General features: G+C 47.1%; 1 protein-coding gene across 1 annotated transcript in view; it reads right to left on the bottom strand.

Annotated features, from left to right (window-relative positions):
- LOC307232227 (A disintegrin and metalloproteinase with thrombospondin motifs 20) overlaps positions 1 to 17,795 on the bottom strand; it is a gene marked incomplete at its 5' end in the record, with an annotated part of 105,846 nt that extends 88,051 nt beyond the window's left edge. Inside the window, 4 exons of the mRNA XM_080003150.1 lie at positions 348 to 610; positions 12,382 to 12,550; positions 16,869 to 17,287; positions 17,705 to 17,795. Of these exons, the coding sequence (XP_079859276.1) occupies positions 348 to 610; positions 12,382 to 12,550; positions 16,869 to 17,287; positions 17,705 to 17,795 (942 nt within the window). The remainder of the gene's footprint in view (positions 1 to 347; positions 611 to 12,381; positions 12,551 to 16,868; positions 17,288 to 17,704) is intronic.
- Positions 17,796 to 19,060: the final 1,265 nt, after the last annotated feature.

The following is a 19,060-nucleotide window of genomic DNA, read 5'->3' on the forward strand; positions in this document are numbered from 1 at the left end:
TAAGCTTTTGTTAAATGCTGATTGTCTGTAGAGAAACGGACCACCTCTCAACGTGACAAATTCCTCATATATGTAAATGTACCTGGCGGAATAAACTTCCCAAAAAAATTGTAAGAAATTCAAAAAATGTAAAACAATTAAAAATAACAATAAATAAATAATAACAGTTCTGATTCTGATTCAAATCCTGATCAATGGATAGAGAGAGAAAACACAGACAACAAACGGACACGCTGGCAAATATAACAAACAAAGCAAACACACATCCACACACGCACACACACACACACACACACACACACACACACACACGGAGTAATAATTTTTAAAAACATTATTTTACTTACTACTGACATGATTGTTAGGATGTAGTGCTCGAGGTTGCGACCGTGGTGTCGCACCATCTTGGCGTCGGCCGTCACCATCAGCTCCACGTAGCGCGGGTACGAGAGGAAGCGCTTGCGGCGGCTCGGGGGTCCGCCGCCGGGCGAGCCCGTGGTGTTCCTGTCCGCCTTCCAGTGACGGTGGTCTATGTCCGCTGTGAGAGAATCCAGCTCCTCTGCCATGGTCCCTCTGCTCTCCAGGGAGACCGGCCTCACAGGCTGCTCGTCTGGTTTTTGAGAGGAGAATGGGGAACTCGTTATTTATGGGGAGAAGAAACGGTTCGAGGATCAACCACGACCTGGTAACTTTGGCAACAGCCCAGATTAACTCAGGTGCGATCGCTGAAACGGGTCAGACATTTTCGGACCATCGCAAATTTTAGAAAAAGAAGCAAAGCCATCTATCCTGGATTCATATGAGTAATTTGATTAATTTTTCCTGAGAAAGCAAAGTACGTCCACAGCCAGGGCCGAGGTTGGCCTCAGCTTAGCCGCATTCCAGTGACATAACCCCAGCACGCCGGACTTTGGCGAAGCCGCCATAAATTATCGTATCGTTCCAGCACAAAGGGAAAGCGCTGTACCAGGTGACGCCGGGCCACTGGGGAGCTTTGGGGCCGAGAGTTTGCAGGTCAGGAAACTCCCCTATGCCTGGATGCAACCTACACAAACAAAGAAAATCCCATGACGCCGTTTTAATGGCTATGCCCGCGAGGCGACAGGTCCCAGTATGCACGCCACATGGGAAAATTACAGTTGCACAACTCCAGCAATCTGACCCGCCGCTCGAATACATTCGTTGGAATTAGGGAGGGATCTGGGCGATAGGGCTTGAACAAAAACAAAAATTAAATGCTTCGTGCGTGTATTTTTCATTTATTTGCGAAGAGGAAATGTCTTTAAGGAGACAACTGTACTGTACTGCACATGGTCGACTGGTATCGCTTCCAACCTTCCCCTCTCCTCCGAACTGAGCTCAGCTGAATTGCACATGTCGACTACAGCAGTCTGGCCTACAGATTCCTTTGCTATAGCAGAGGGAAGGAGGGAGATAGAGAGAGCCAGAGAAAGAGAGAGTGAGAGAGAGAGAGCCGGAGAGAGAGAGCCAGAGAGAGAGAGAGCCAAAGAGAGAGAGAGAGAGACAGAGAGAGAGAGAGAGCCAGAGAGAGAGAGAGAGAGGGAGAGCCAGAGAGAGAGAGAGCCAGAGAGAGAGAGCGAGAGAGAGAGACAGAGAGAGAGACAGCCAGAGAAAGAGAGAGAGAGAGAGAGAGAGAGAGAGAGAGCCAGAGAGAGAGAGCCAGAGAGAGAGCAGGGGAGAGAGAGAGAGAGCAGAGAGAGAGACAGAGAGAAAGAGAGAAAGAGAGAGAGAGAGAGGGAGCCAGAGAGAGAGAGAGAGAGAGAGACAGAGAGAGAGAGCGAGAGAGAGAGAGAGAGAGAGGATGGAACAGGCATAAGGTGTGAAGGCATAAGGTGCCCGTACGACTTGTGTACAATACAGAGATGTTTCCCCAAAATACCAGCTGAAGGAGTGGGGCGAAGTGAGGTAATGAAGACACGCAGACAACGAAGGGATGGATTTGACTTTTTCCCTGTCGAAGCTGCAGCGCGCGCCCGGTTCTTTCCGCCCGCCGCGTCCGACCTTAAACTTGTCATAACTAGCGGAGGTTTAATGGCTCCGGCAACATCACCGTTCAAGGCCGTCGAAAAAATATCCAATCGGTCCAACCTGGAATCACGGGGTCCAAGATCAACACATGATACGGATGTGTTGGCTTTCCCAGATTTTCTAGTTCAGAAAAAAAAAAAAAAAAAAAAGAGCAACAGCCAGAAATCACGCCATCGAGCGAAGAGATCCAAAGACACAGATGCGAGTTTGCCCAGAAAGAGTGCTCCTCGTATTTCCTGATGTTTTTCATCTGGCGGGTGAGTTGGACATCGCCAGCCATGGGCTTCATCTGCAATCTTTAGGACTAGTGTCACCTCAAGCATGTCCAAATATAGCTCGGTTTTTACAACTGCTAAGCCTTTTTTACGACCTTTTTAAGTTCCAAAAACAACCTCACGTGTCAATTTATCTCAAGGAATCAAACAGTGGTTCGCAGGCTCCGCTTGAGGAGAAGCCCTTAATCCCAAACAAGCTCTTCTCCTCGGAACGGCCAAAAAAAAAAGTGTCTCATTGTTCTGTGTACACGCAGTCTTCCTAAAGAGTTAAACGCAGTGAGAGAGAGAGAGAGAGAGAGAGAGAGAGAGAGAGTGTGTGTGTGGGTGTGTGTGTGTGTGTGTCTGTGTGTGCGTGTGGTTTTTTTTTTGTTTTGTTTTTTTTTAGTTTTTTTTAAAGCCACCGAAAGAAAAGAAAAAAAAACAGGAAAAGGGGAAAACTTGAGCTCTGGGAGATTATTGGAGTGATGCTCCAGACGGGCACGCGAGGCGGAGCGTGACTCCCTCTGGCAGCGCAGCGCCCCTGGTCCTGCCCCGGTGCCAGGGCGGGTGTCCCGGGCAGCGCCAAGCCCCCCCAGAGGCCAATCCCGACCAAGGCCAAGCCCAGCCCCCCACCCCCACCCCCAAAAAACAAAAAAAATAAAAAAAAAAAACTTTGAAACGGACTCATCACCGCCGACGGACGTCATCAAAGGCCTCGTCAGGGCGCCGGGAAAGAGTCTGATGCGTCTACTTAGCACTAAGTCTCCAGAAAGGCAGAGGTGTAGAGGAGGAGGAGGAGAAGGAGAGGAATGAGAAAATATGGCCACTGTTATAATGATAGCCTTTAAATCAGCTTAGATTAGCCACACACAACCTTTTTTTTTTTTTTTTTTTTCCCTCAAATCGCCTTAGGTGGAAATCCCCTCCTCCCGAGGGGGGCTGAGCTGCTACTTACACCATGAGAAGACAGGGGTGAGCGCTCTGCACCGCTGGAGGCTCTAAGCCACGACATCATCCGCTGGAGCGCCAGAAAACTGCCCGTCGCCAGAGCGTTGATTCGTTCGGACGCCCCTTCTTGGACGTCATTTTGCGAAGACACTCCAAATGCAAACTACCCCCACTCAGTATGCCGAACCCGCCGGCATTTGCGGTGCGCTGGCAGATGGATCTCGGCTCTAAATTTAACATTCAACACAATTGTTGTGTTGAGTTTAAAAGGCAATAAAGTCCTGCAGGTGCGGCGAGCCTATTCAGCATTTAGAAACGCTTTGCGTCGGCACCGCTTACGGGCGTATAAAAGCGGGGTTCTCTTTATGATCTTGTGGAAACGTAACGCGTCAGCGACGCCATCCAGGCCGCCCCCGGCGCCACCTTACGAGCGCGTCCCCGCGCCGCTGTCGGGCTTGTTTTGCCGTGCGTCGTGGATGTTTGCCCCCTCGGGTTCAGGACTCCGGAGCTGTGGGAAACTGTTAATGCTTGGCTGGCGTCTCCATAACCTCCATGTCAGTGCGTGGAAAACTAATCCCTACATTCAATATGTCTCTCTGCAGTCCGCTCATTAGGGTTTCCATCGAGAAGTGAATGCTTTGTGAACCCACGTCGCTCCACTACTTAGTCACACTTATCAAAGCCCGGAGCCAAACAATGTGCAAAACACACTTCATTGTCGAGCTAATTAACATTCTTTTACGATGTCCCGCTGGGAGTTAAACCGCCCTGTCCCCCAGGGTGCCGATCACAGAGACAGTGCACCTAACCAGGACCGGGCCCTTCACTGGGTCAGAGGCTGCCGATGGCGCTTTAATGGACAAGACAATAAGAGGACGCGACGCGGACGGGGAGACGCTTAATCCCCCGCGGACAGGAGCACAATTAAGTGCAATTCGGCGGGCGGACGGAGAGCTCATTGTTGCCGCTGAACGAGGCTTTTTACGAAATGTGAAGCGCCGTGACTTCTGACCCCGCGAGAAGTCGGTGGGCTCCCGTACGCTTGCGGTCCTCCGTGGGGGCCCCCCCGCGTTATTTTGGAGGCCAGAAACGGGCTGCAGACAGCGGCGTGGTCGGCTGGGGAGCGGCTGCCTCCGTGGAACAGGCACGGCGCTAATTATTGCCTTGGGATTGCTCCATGACGGACGGCGGCCTAGGGGGGGTTGTTGTCGTGTGCCTTTTTCTTTTTTCTTTTCTTTCCCCGTTCAAGTCGGGACACACGGGTTGGTGTCCCGCCTCCGGAATAACTCGATAAGCTCAATATAGACGCGCTCATTCTGATATTCATAGAGTTTGATTTGGAGATGAGATCACTTGACGCTACGGACCCTAATAGAATGAGTGATGGAACACATGAAAACTAATTTTAGTTTATTTTCGTCATTCCAGTGTAACAAGTCCTTGATTGACACTTTTACTGTCGGAGTGCTCATTTTGTCGATATATACTCGACTGTAAGTCACTTTGGACAGAAGCGTCAATGACCTTATGTAATATATAAAGTATACAGTAAATGCTCATAATTGTTACACTTATATATATATTTTTTCTTTAAAACAGAGTTACATTAATGAACAAAATGTTCTCTATCTATATTTTTTTCTTGAATGCACAGTTAAAACATTTCTTTTTTTAATTTAGTTTACTTTTTTTATTTTTTTAAGTCATATACTTTTGTTTGCCTTGGCAATGAAAACGTTTGTTTCCCAAACCAATAAAGCCCCTTGAATTCAATTGAATTGAAGGAGAACACTGCACAAAAAGCACAAAAACTGCCACACATCTATAAATAGAAAATCCCGTTTTGAATCATTTCCTCGTCTCTCGCTCGACGGGCAGCCGTGGCCCCCGGGGCCATGGAAGCCATGTTTCTCCATTTTGGACGGGTCGCAAACCCAGGCCCCTCACCTCGGTGGGGGATCGGCCCCTCACCTGTCACCGCCTCTCACCTCGGCCTGTCACCCAAAACGCTGTCACCACACCGCCGCTGTCACTCGGGTCACTTGCCAGCGTCTGTCTCAGATGCCCAGACGGGAGACAGCGGCAGAAAATAACCTCAGCTGGAATTTGTCACGGGAACTCCCGAGACAATACAACACACGGGTCTGAACAACAGACGGACGGACACATGGCAGCTATTAGCGCTACGGACCGTCTGTAGCGGCTTGGCCCCGCGGGCCCCGTCAGGGCTATCTGCTAATAGAAAGAAGCAGTTTAGCTCCACCGTATAAAAACTACTACAATTATTATTATTATCATCACCATCATCATCATCATTATTATTATTATTATTATTATTATTATTATTATCATCATCATCATCATCATCATCATCATTATCATTATTATTATTATTGTTTTTTGGGGGTTTTTTTTATTAGAGGCAGCCCTAATGACGCAATGCTCTCAAGTTTGCAGCAATGAGTTCAGTGGATCAAGCTTTTTGTATCAATCTACAATCTTATGTTTCCATCCAAATTTAAGGGGAATTTTAAACTAGTGTTTGCTCAAATGTTGCAATAAATAGAATTTGTTGACTAACTAATTGACTACCTGAAATGTGATGTTCCAATGGTGCCAGTGAATCGAATGGATTATCGCATTTTTATGCCATAAAATGAACAAAAGACAATCAAATCAAATCAAATTGTGAGTTAATCGCAATTATTTGTGTGACATTGCCAATGTCAACCAAATATTCAAGTATCCCACAAACTATAAAACGAATCGAAAACTGTGAGCTGAACCCCAACAACCCACTTGGCCGCCAATAATCTCCATACTTATTAGGGCATCTTCTTCCACATTTCACTGCATATATGTATGGAAGTATGTATATGTATGTGACAAATAAAAAATCTTGAATCTTGAATCACCTCGACAGGAATTTATTACATCTTATATACAGGCTTCTATCAACAGAATAAATGTAATTGATTTAAGTCGCTTTGAACAAACGCTTCTGCTTAATTATGTTATATAATGGAATAGAATGGAGAAGATGGAATGTAATGTAATGTCATATAATGTAATGGAATGGAATGGAATGGAATGGAATGGAATGAGGGGTGCTTGGGAGTCACAGGTGTAAAAAATAGAAGCACTGAGCGCTGCCTGGGCGGCTGCCAAGCTCTGCAGCGAGAGGAACAAGCGGATCCAGAGTTGGCCAAGACCGTCCAGACGGATGAAGAAAGAAGCTCCTCTCTTGCTCCTCTCTCGCTCCTCTCTGCTGCCTGCTTAGCGATTCCAGCCGCTCTATGGGACGCTCAGACCGCTCAGAAAACGCATAAAACGGAGCTGCGTGAACTCCAGCACACACAATGCAATGGATGCATTCATGCGCAATCCCAACCCCAACGCGTGCAAACACACATGCCCCGGCACACACCGCACACACCGCACCAAACCTCCCTCCCCACACAACAAAAACACTCAAATAGCATTCACCCATGCAAACAAATACCCCAAAACAAACTTTTTGGCTCGCAACAATAGATGCTTCCTGGATGGGGGGGGGGTAAGCCGCTCCAGGGGGCAGGAAGGGCCAAAAAGGTCCTCAGCCTTTTGGAGCCACCCAACACCCAAGCCGGGCCCTAAAGGTGAGAGATGTTGTCGGAGTGATCAGCACCCGTCCATCACATCCCGGCAAGGCCACCTCCGCTGACCTCATCCGAGAGCCAAACCAAGAGCAAAACAAAGGCAATAATGCACACATAGTCCCTGGCACGGTGACCCAGCAAACAGCCTTGTAAGCCCAGTAAATGAAAACCTTTTGGCGGTGGGGGGGCTCAAGGTCACATGCCCCCGTCCAGTGAGTGACTCCAAACAAAGAGGGAAGTGAGGTCACAATCAACAAGTGCCTATTCACATACATGAAAGCGCAAAGGGGGAGCGGGCAGCGTTTCAAGTCGGCTAGTTCAAACCCCAGGCGGGGGAGGGCATTTTTCCGTGTAAATGAACCCATTGACCAAAGACCTGAGGCTAGCATTTGGACTAGCATGTATACACAGTGGGCACCGAGGGGGGAATCCCATACATTGATTGTGTTGGAGGGTTGAGGCGAGGGGGCACAGATGCCATGTGTGCCAATGGCTGCCACATCAAAGCTGCTGCCACACACTACCAAACCGAGAGGGAATTGATTAGCAAGCCAGCAGCCAAGATTTGATGTACTGTATGGTGGCCATGTTTGCACAAGACCTGTAATCTGATGGAGTTTGCATTACCTGAGTTGAAGACAGTAAGCGCGTGGTCTCCAAAGCTAGGTAACTCTGCCAGAAATGTGTTATTTGTTGTGAAAATGGTTTGTTTGCTATGGCCTTTTGGCTGTTGTTTGGAAAATGTTAAATGATATTGATCTATTTGTCTCGGTGATAGGGATGCACTGATTGCGGAATTCTGGGCCCATACCAACACCGATGTTTAAACGAACAATTTGGTCGATAGCCGACGTTTCCCAAGTTCCCCTGAACGCAGCGTCACTTACAGTTTTACGGGTTCCAATGAATGCAGCGTCACTTCCTGTTTGGAGCGCTCCAGAGAGCCGAATGGTGTCCTTCTCTTGGACATATAAAAAAATAAAAAATGCTGAAATGAGTCGCCAAATATAGTTTGGCAGTTGTTAATATACCCGGGCAGCCGCCCAAGTAAAGTCTTTGTGTGAGAAATAGGGATGTAACGGTATAGCGTTTTAAGGCATACCACGGTGTGGCAGACACGCCTGCCGCACGCCACCCAAATGGCGTTTTCAGGGTCCCCCAACACAGAGATTTTTACCTGGGTTTTACCTGGTGCTCGTTGATTGGTCTAACGAGCACCAGGCGGACAGCCACCCTGATCCTGGGCCCAATTAAATTGGCCCAGGACATGTGTGGCTGCTCAAACCACAGCTCCCCCACACCACACGCGGTATCAAACAACCACGGTTCTGAACCGTGAGCCCTTCCCTCCCCGTGCCGACAGTTTAGATTTATGTTTCAAAACTGAAGATGTGAACTTTAATTCACCCTCACCTTAGCAGACGCAGCCCTTGTTTACAGTGGCGGCAGCAGAACTGCTTTACGCTAATATTATACAACACAGTGCTTTACATTACTTGCGCGCATTGGAGCGAGCGTAAACAAACATGGACGGGGCGTGTGGAAATTGCATGGAATATTACAACATTTAGCCATCTGCTACCGCGCACCTGTGAACAAAAGTTTGTATCTTAAATTTTGCAAATAAATCGGATTTTGATATATATGTCGCTTATTTAGCCTTTCCTGTGGATTTGAGAGCCCCAACAAGTGCCTTCCTGTGCTGCGCCGCGTCAGGAGCTTTACCCCGTGTTTTTACTATTTTTTTAGTTGAATATACAGAAAACAAAGGGGAAAATGAATACTGTATACCGTGGTGTTTTTGTAGATACCGTACCGTACTGAAATTTCATACTGTTATATCGCGAGTAGGAAACACTGGCCACCGCCATCAGTGAATGTCATCTTATTTGACTAAAGGCAGATGGCAGCCAATAAGGCGAATATCACCGAAAACCACTTTACGGCCTCTGTACGTGCATCTCTAGTTGATGATCTTTTTTTTTTTTTTTTCATCAATCAAGCTTTAAACTTTCAAAAAATGGTTGATTTAGAACTGGTATATAAAGTTGGTGTCAAATTATCTTCCTCACATTTACTCTTTCTTACCACATCAAAGAAAAGACGAGATTCCAAAGCCTTAAATTTGCAGATTGTCAGGAGAAATACTCCACATCTCGCCCCTCCATCATTTTTAATGCCTTCAGTTTCATCCTGAAAGCAAAGGGAAGAGAACGGGGGGGGGGGGGGGGGGGGGGTCCACCCGTATCCTCAGCCGCCCACATCATTGTGGCTCCACTGGAGGAAAACACATGGATTCACAGCAACAGATAGCCCCCAGAATGTTACATTGAAGGCTGGAGCGTTGTTGTGATTAGAGCCTGACAAGCTCCCTTTCCGTGAGCTCTTAAAAGCCAGAATTTGGCACAGCCGAGAGAACGGTGCCTTTAAAACATTAATCACCCACTCAACAACTATCAACTTTACAGGTATTCCAGACAGTGGCCATGCCACCCAGGTCGGCAGGCTCAAACAGGGAGGACTGGCTCAGTCGCTGGTATTCCTGAGTCAGAAAAAGGCCATTTGATGGCTAAGCAAGAATCTGTAATTGGGATTTATGAATTGGGTTTGACCGAGGTTGGTTTCGACCAAGACTGTGTACAAAATCTCGAACCGGAATATGCATAAGCAACAATCATTCCACAGCTTATCATGTCATAGAGACAAATAGGACATGAACACACACAGGGAAGAAAGGCAGCTGAAGACAGCTATATGAGCACGTCGAGGCTGCAGAAATAACAAAAACCTATTTTCCATCAAGGCAACACTTTAAAAGCTCTTCATCCTCACAGCTGCATGTCAACACATTACAGGTAACGACAGCGTACATATGACGATGTCAAGTGTTAGCCTGTGAAAAAGGCAACACCAGAAACAACGGAAAGAAGACTTCCTTAAACGTTGACATTGTTCCTCTTAGCCATGTGGAAACATCGCCTTCCGTCACGTGTCGACACATCTCCGCCGAGGCCTACTGAGTCTGTAAAAACTGTGGAAAAAATTTTTTGTTCCGCCAAAGGATGAATGCATTGTTTCTGTGCCATTTCCCAACCTTGAACAGCGTCGGCACCAAACTCAGTGCAGTGACATAAGGCGAGCCAAAGCTCTCCGCAGGTGAAGCTGATCTCGCAAGAGGTGCATCTCTACTCATACACGCTTTGTTTGTATCGTGACAGTTCGCTCTGACAAAGACATTTCCCCGAAGGGTAAGGAAAAAAAAAAAAAAAAAAAAAAAAAAAAAGCGGTGCGTATGGGGGTCAAAGGGAAGGAATTCCAGAGAATGAAAAGCTTGAAAGGCTCGATGAAACCAAAGGAAAAGGTAAAAATTCACAGAGAAAACCTTGGCAGGCGGTGGCCACTGTCGACCATCTGTGTTCCGACCAACTGGAACGGTTTGCCAGGTTTTTTTACTTCTATATCTACTTCCACTCCCACCCGAAGACCGTCTGAAGGTTTCGGGATGGGGGGGCTTCCTCAGCAATGGGGCTCCAGCGAAGGCAACCCTTTCCTCCCCTCCGCAGGACAAAGAGAGAGAGGAACAGCGTGGAAGTAGCAAAAGGAGGCCGTGGACGTTGGAACCGTTGACCGTGATAACCTGCTCCTCGGGAGGAAGAGTGGAGGAGAAGCTGAGAAATGTATACGCTGTTCTTAAACCTCTTTCATTATGTTTTGTGCTCTATATGTCGGGAGTCATTTTTGGGAAGTAAAAAAAAAAACAAAAAAAAAAACACTGTCGGCAAGCGAGCTGAGCAATCTGAACTATTTTGATTTTACTATGTAGATTATTTTCTATTGCACCTCACATGCTTTGATTACAAGGTCTCAATTTCACACCTAAACAGTGTTCTGGTTCCTTGGTGGTTGTGTGTTACTCAACATTCTCGGCAATTAGGCTGCGGTGAGGTCCCTTTAGACATCTCAGTCTGAAGGAGAGTGAGTAAAGAAGAAGACTCTTTTTGGTACTGGTATTTTGTCGAGTGTTGAGGAGAGTTCAAGAAACAAAATGGTTTCCAGCATTTAAATCCAAACATAAAATTAGTTTGAGACACAACCAATGCTCCTGAATGTAAAGGTACACATTACTTCTAACAATAACTCGATCTCGGAAAATGAGCAAAACGGTGCGACAGCCAAAGCAGACGCACGCCAAATGACTCCTGATATTAGAGCAAACGCATGCATTCCTGAAAGCAAGACTGTGTTTTAGGAGCGGGACAACACGCGCCAAGCCAGTGTTTACACCCAAGCCGCCAGCAGCAGTGTGCACTCCTTTCCATAAAAAGACAGGCAGCCTGCTCGCTGGGCCCTGTGTGGCCTTCAAAGAACCCATTTATCACTGCATCTGGAGAGGGGCCTATCTGATGAGGCTGAAGAACCACAGCCCGGGACACCTCACAGCCCTAACCCAGCCTTTTAATCCACCTTTGCATTGTGTACCTTCTGCCTTTTGAAGAGACCCTGCAGGTGCCTCATCCATACGTACATCTACCTCTCAGTATAGCTGCAGGACGGACGTATGGAAGTGAAGTTTGGGGTTTTGGCGTGGGCCTGTGAGATTAAGCCCCCCAAATGTGTCTAATTCAGCGTTGAGTAGATATTAAGGGAAGGTGTGGTAACTAACAGGCGGTGTTTCTGGCACCAAGGAGGCTGCCAGAGTTGACCGGCCTCAGCAGAAGTCTTTTACCTTTCCCCCGGCCATGGTTCCCCTTGGAGAGCACAGCCGACAGAGCCGCAGAGCGGGGGCTGAGAGACCATTCATATCCCTCTCCCACTCTGTTTACCACATACTAGGGGAGTGGAATGGGGAAGCATATTAAGGAGGTATTGGCCTAGCCCATCAGGTCACTCTGACTACGTTAAACCGCAGCCACACACAATGACCACCACCGGGCGACAATGGTGTGGTTCAGACAACAAGCAAATCAAGTGCCCTACACATAAAAGATTTATTGCGTCAGACAACAAAGGCCTCCCACAAAGATACTCACAGGCACCGCTTCAAGGCCTTGCGTCGCAGTGAACTCTGTTTGGTCACCCCGCTTTTTCTCGAGGGCCTCTGCAGCACGCAAAGGCCTCAACCATAAAAATTCAAATGAACACCCAGAGAGCCTTCCAAGCAGAAAACCACTCCACCGTGTCTATTCTTCTCGTCCCTTCAGACTAAAAATGTCATTATTCCTTTCCTCGCTGCTTCTTGCCACGGCGCTGGGTGTGAAACATGAGTTGAAACATCATTCGGTGCTGGAATGCATTTTGCTTAATTCAATCAAGAAACACCCCTTAATCAAGGCTCGAATCCTTTTTCGCCAACCTGTCAGCCAAAGATCGTGACTGAGTATAATTTGTGCTTTTAGGGCGGCTTTTTATTGCCGTGTCTCCCAGACTGAGCGCGGGTCATCAGGAGGGAAGTGTGCGTGGGAGGGGGTTGAAGTCAGGCTGTCGTCTGTTACCTGAGGCAGCGCAGGGCTCTGCTGTGGTGTGACTGGCGGCACTCTTCCTCTTCCTCTCGTGTCTGTAGACTAGATGAGGTTTGTTGTGCTCTTCCTCGTAATCTTCTCCGCCAGCAGTCATCAGGGGCTCCAAGAAGTACTCTCCATGTTGCGTAGTAAATGTCCCAATCTGGAGCAGGGGGGAAAAAAACAGTTCAGTTCGGAATGAGGCTTTTAAAAGTGAAGCATGTACTTTCACGCGTATTCAGCATATAGATTATGGCGTAGTTGCATAAAACTACTCGTTGTCTAGCTGCAGTTATCCCTGCTGCCCTTAGGCTCTACTCTGTACATTATTTCCACGCCTCTGAACAAGTTCTTTTGAACAACATTTTTTGGAAAGAACATGGTGATATCAGTACCCCGTCAATCATCACTGAATGCACTGAGCCCCTGGGGAAGATGTCAAGGTCAGCAAAAGATGCAGATAGGACATTCTGTATTGCCAGCACAAGAATGATAGGATAATGATTGAGTGGTGCATTCCAAATATTTACAAAGCAGCTTTGACAATAGATTGTGTTTGTTTTGGGGAATTTGAAACAATCGTTTTTTTCTATGGGGTAACGGGAAGACATCCAGTCGAAGGATTGACATCACCATCATCACCATCATCATCATCATCATCATCAAGGGATGCACCGCTGTCATTCACCTGGCATTTGGAGTCCCTCACAAAGCTGCTTCGCTCACTCACTGGCATGAGGCACAGTGGTGTTTGTATGGTAATTTCATACGCACACTTAAACAGGATATTGGAGACACTGGAATGTTATTTTTTGCACAAGGTTACGCCATCACCATCTCTTCAAGTGATGGAGACTTGACAATGGAAATGGAAAAAAAAAATCTACATCTGTGTATCTTTCCTCTCTGCCTTTTTATACGGGATTAGTAGGCTTGAAGGCACACACCATATACATCCCTGAGCACTGTGCATGTCCATTGCTGCAGTATAATGACTAGCTTGTAATAACATGACAGGGCAGAAATAACTTTACCACTGCTAACGTGCTTTCAGAGCCTCAGTATTGCACACTGTTTCCGTTAACTCGCCGCCCCGGGCCACACCACGTCTTTTCAGGCCTAGAAAACGACAGTGGGAGTGAATGAATGAATGAATTTACTGCTGCTGTGGCTCTTCTGGTATGGCCCAGAGTACTAATAGAGTCCAGTGACAATGTAAGCATTGTAAGACCTAGTGGCCTATGATTGGAGCATTTGTATATAAGAACATCAGCAAAGATCTTCTACCCAAAAACACTGACGGATGGGCCTGTTTAACACTGAATGTCAGAAGCTTTCTTGATCAGGAGTGGTTCAATCAAATCTCACTGCTAATTTAACAAATCTCTGGTTAGGGTTTGAAGGGGTTAGAAGAACTTTGAGAGCAGCAGAAATGTAGACAAGATGACCATCCAAATCTTACTAATATTTCAAATTTGGCCTTGATTTTCAAAGACTAACAACTATACTATTAAAGAGTTTATCCAGGTCCAGACACCCTTGTTGGAAAGTATCAACACAGGTTAAGACACAGTCCTAACCAGTTGAAAGGAATCTACATTTTGCAGCTGATTTTTCCCTGAGATTTCCCTGGGCAATTGAGAATTTATTTTTGGGGAGCGTTGAAAAGTATTGCTATTTGCATGCCTTGATTGAAACTGATGGTATTTGAAAATCAAACTTTGACTTGCAACTCTTGCCTAAATTAACATAAAAATGCAAACAGAACATAGGTATCAGGAGAATTCTCCTCCTGGTTTGGCCAAGGATGATGCCAGAGGCTCTGGGTTCCCTCTGCGGGCCATCTAGAAAAGAAAGTTCAGATCTTTAGTTACTGTTGGTGAAGAACAGGACTTGAGCGAGTTCCAACTCATGTTATAGTTGGAAGGCGCAATGGGAAGACTGCTCTTATATCGTAGTCCACAAAGCAACGCATGTCCCAAGCCTGCCCAGTCAATCCGAGTCAATCTGATCCATCGGATCATCGTAGGATATGAAGGTGTCACGATTCCGATCCTTGCACTGATTTACTTGGCACTTGAGAAGAAATGCCCCCTTTTCCTCAGGACAGAAGCGACTCTCTGTGCCCTTCTGTTGTGTGAGTTGACTGAGAAAGCCAGCTTGTTCAGAAAGCGAGCATTTCCCACGCTGTGAGTCATCGGGCGCTCCTCACAACCACCACCGAGGTCGTCTACTCTCCACAGCACGTTTTTTTTTTTCCTCCTTTCAGTCAGACACAATGTACTTTGAGAGGTCCCAAAAAAAAAAACTAACCCCTTCAACGTACCCAGAACTTAACCGCCCAACGCACTCCGTCCCCACCGCTGCCCCTCCCCCGCCCCTCGGAGAAATGTGGCTGCATTTTCTAGAATGACCCTTTTGTTTTAAGGCTCAATCATCCTTAATGACCTCATCCTTCCTAAATGTTCCTTGGACATTTAGACCCAGTGATCAGAGACTTAACATTTATGGCCAAATAGCCTCTGGTGCTGTCACCCTTTCCGCTCATTCTCAGTGAGTGATGATGCGGGCCACAAACAAACACGTTCGGGGAAAATAAAGGATGCAAACATGTTTGGATAAGAAAGTCGTACATCACAGTTGGCCAGAAGGGCAATTAACAACTTATTGCCCCACAAAACCAGTCCAAACCCTTGTATTGAGGTATTGAGCTTCAACAAACCCCAATATGCACTATACAGTAAATATTCCATAATGCATTGAATGTATAATCGAAGCAATATTTTGTATAATAACCCTTGCATGTGACATGCTCTCCCGGTACTTTACACCGGCGCTTCCCAAAAATTCTATTGTGGAAGACCACTCTTCGAGGGCGACTATCTTTCACGGAACCCTAACTTATAGAACGTCAATGCATTGACGTTGACATTCTGGCTGTATGGCTAAACAAGAAGATATTTTAGCAAATTAGGAGCTGTCAAGCTGGAGGAGGTGAATTTTACTTTTAATTCTTCAGTGAGAGGGTTGGGCCGGTCTAGCACTGCACAGAGGGTTAGACTATTAGCACATTTGAGAACCACTAAGCTCAACTTGTCTAAACTTTAACACACTTCAGGATGTTTTACTGACCCCCTGAACATGGGCCATGAACCTCCAGAGGTCCTGAGAGGCCACTTTAAGATACATCGCTTTAAGCATTAACCATACCGGGGGGGAGTAGTTATGTCAGGTATAGGATTTTACTGAGTAACACTCAAAGGGACAATCCAAGGTCCTTCTGTCCAGTGCCCCACCTTAAAACCACAGCAGGATCCGGGCCAACACGACCGAGGTCAACCCCCCTGTTCCTCTACCAGTAACCTTATCTGACCCATGAAGTCATCCCCTTCAACACTTATCTGATTCTTTCACGCAGGAGTCAGCACACTGAAATGGCCTGGACATCACCGTTCTTACATGCCATGCTCTAATAGGAGCCGTAAACTCTTTGGATTCCAATAATAAGTCTGTTACAGACCCGGCAGAGCTCACTGGTGCAATAATTAGCAAGAAAAGCAGACAACTGGCACTGCCAGTAGCAACAATTTTGATTAAACTTGTGTTATTGTTTTGTGTGTCTTCAGTAAAGTTGTCAGTCATATTACCTGCCATTGAAGAATTGGATTTGGCTGTAAGGGTTAAATATTTCTGACAAAGCTCCTGTCGTAATCGTGTTTGGCACTTATGACGCATTAGGAGTCGGTGAGGGGAAAAGTTGTTTGCAAGTGTAAAACATGTGTGTGACATCGAGACATGGACATAGCCGTGTGTTTAACAAATTGTGGATTAAAGTGATGGTTTTCACACCTGGCCCAGGGGTTCCCAAACGTGTTCTCCCCCCTGCACTTCCTTTACAGACCCCTAGGGGGCCGTGGACCCCAGTTAGGGAACCCCAAGTGGGGCCCGTGACTCATCCAGCAACACTTGCTCTTGTTTCGCTGCAGTGCACTTCCCTGCGGCTGAGGGCTCCGGGCATGTGCATGGAATCCCTCGAAATGGAAACACGCACGGAGGCTTGTCGGCAGCGGCTGATAAAAGCACCTATGACCCAGGGGTGTCAAACTCATTTTGGGTCGCGGGCCGGATTGGTCAAAATGCACCTCCGTGTGGGCCGGATTACGCGTTCTTACGCCTTGACCGGAGTGACTAGAGTGACTCTTAATAGATTAGAACTCAACTAAACTGGCCGTATCTTTGCCACCCTTCCTTGACCAATGCCACATTAATAATTGCACATGTGAAGATAATAACTGTGCGTGCACATGTTGATGATACTACCAATATATTTCTATTTATTTCTTTGTGTTCACCAAAATCATCCCGCAGACTGGATTGTCAGGCTCCATTCAACAGATCTTGGTGGCCTCAATCCGGCCCGCGGGCCGTACCTTTGACTCCCCCCCCTCTAAGTTTAGACAGGAGGGGAACTTTATACTCACCAGGCCGGTGCACAGGCTGAAGACCGCGGGGAACTCGGTCTTGGCGTTGACGTGTCCGCGGAAGAAGCAGTGGCGCATATCGCCCGCCGCGTCCTGGTCCTGCTGGGGGTCCTGGGGCTGGGGGTCCTGGTCCCGGTCCTGGTCCGTCGCCGGCTCCGAGGGGCCGCTGGGCTCCGCTCCCAGGTGCCGCACGGCGTACGAGGGGGCGATGAAGCCGGAGTCCGCGGTCAGGTTGAGGTGGAAGCGCTCCCCGAACGCGTCGACCCGGTAGAGAGCCCGCGGAGCCGGCAGCGGGTCCGCGGCGTCCGGACTCCGGCGCCGCCGCCGGTAGTGCGCCTTGTGGGGGAACGGTTCTCCCAAGTCGTTCACACGGAGCGGTGTGACGATTTCATAGGCGGATAACTGCTGGATGAAACTCTCTGCAAAGTGGATTAAAAAGTTGTGATTTATTTTTTAAAGTGATGCGTTCAAGTTAAAAGTAACGGTGCAACAGTCTCATGTAATGCTGTTGTTATTATTATTATTATTATTATTATTATTATTATTATTATTATTATTATTATTATTAATAATAATAATAATAATAATAATAATAATAATAATATTTTAACGCGCGCTTTAAGGGTGCGTCGATTTTTTTTTTTTAATAATAAAAATCCGATTTGTTTTTAGATAAATATAAAGTCTGGCAGATTTTTTTTCTTTCGTTTTTCTAAAGTGTTCTGAAATGCCTGATAGCATCTCTCTCTCACACACACTCACCCAGCAGCCCAGTGTTTAAGGACAGTCTCCCCACATACCCTCCACTATAATAAATCAATGTTTAAATCCCCCACCTTGTTTCGGGTGCAGTCGGTATTCCAAAGAGTTCCGGACCAGCGCTGACAGATGACACATGAGTCCGACCAGCCAGACTGCAAGCTGCATGGTTCCCTCCGAGGCTCCGGTCTCCCTCCGAGCCAGGCGCCCTCTGTATCTCTCTGCAAGCGGCTCCCCGCGCTCCCTCTCCCGGCTTGTCAGCGGCAGCAGGTCGCGGGCTCCGCGGAGGCTCTCTGCAGCACGGCTCCTGCAAAGTGCACTGGCCTCATCGCATTCCTCAACTTGCATCCACCAGAGACCCCGTAAACACCGGCTACACGCGATGCATTTCCCCCCTCCAAGTTGCCTGGTCTGGTTTGAACCTTTGCCTATACGGAGAGGAGGGATCAGTGCCAGGTCCGCTCTCCCTTCCCTCGGCCATCCATACTCCCCCTTGCACCCTGAGCGCTCACCCGCTCCACAAGCAACGCCCCTCGGGGCCGTGGAGCCAATGGAGAGTGGATCTCCAACCACCACCACCACCACCACACACGTTTTTTTTTATTTTTAGTGGGACAAGTCTGGTGCAGCGATAGAATGGAATAGACAATGCAAGCCAAGTGGGAGAGAAAAAAGTAGACTTGAGTGTGTTATCTGAAAGTATACTGAAGGGTTTTTATGTGTTTTATGCACTCACAAATTAATATACTAACGTTGAGAAACCACTTCAGTTGTTCTTAATGTGTTAAGAGTTGTACTTAACATGTGCTTAAATATATGAAATTATATATATATATATATATATATATATATATATATATATATATATATATATATATATATTAGTGCGGACCCCGGCAATTCGTTTAAGGCCCCCTAGGGGGCCACGGACCCCAGTTTGGGAACCCTTGGCGCTAGTTTTCTTTTTTTTTTAATCTATTGGTCACTTAAGAAAAAGTGAGCATAGACCAACAGTATGTAGCTGGCTGTACGGTACGGAGGAAATACTTTGTTAAAACACTTTCAAAGTGCGTATAATATAATGCACTTTAGAAATGCACTTAAGTGAGAAAGAAACTTGATATTATTCAGTTTCATAGACATAGACTAAATACACACACATACACACACACACGCACAGGCTTTGGATGGTGGCCGGTGAAATGAGGCCTCTGCATTTGACCCATTCTGGCTTGTCCTTCCTCAATCGAATGGAAGAGATCCTCCAAAAATGGTGAGCGGAGTCCATAGCGACCCATAGCAACCGTCAAACTTCACATTCCCTGTTGCATTTCGAACACGTTGCTTTCGTTGTTTTCAATCGGGGAGCGGGTCGTTCTCGCGAAAGCAGCACAAAACACGCCCCAAATTAATCCACGCGCATGTTCGACGAC

Source organism: Zeus faber (genome assembly GCF_960531495.2).
Source record: "Zeus faber genome assembly, chromosome: 6".
Classification (NCBI taxonomy): domain Eukaryota; kingdom Metazoa; phylum Chordata; class Actinopteri; order Zeiformes; family Zeidae; genus Zeus; species Zeus faber.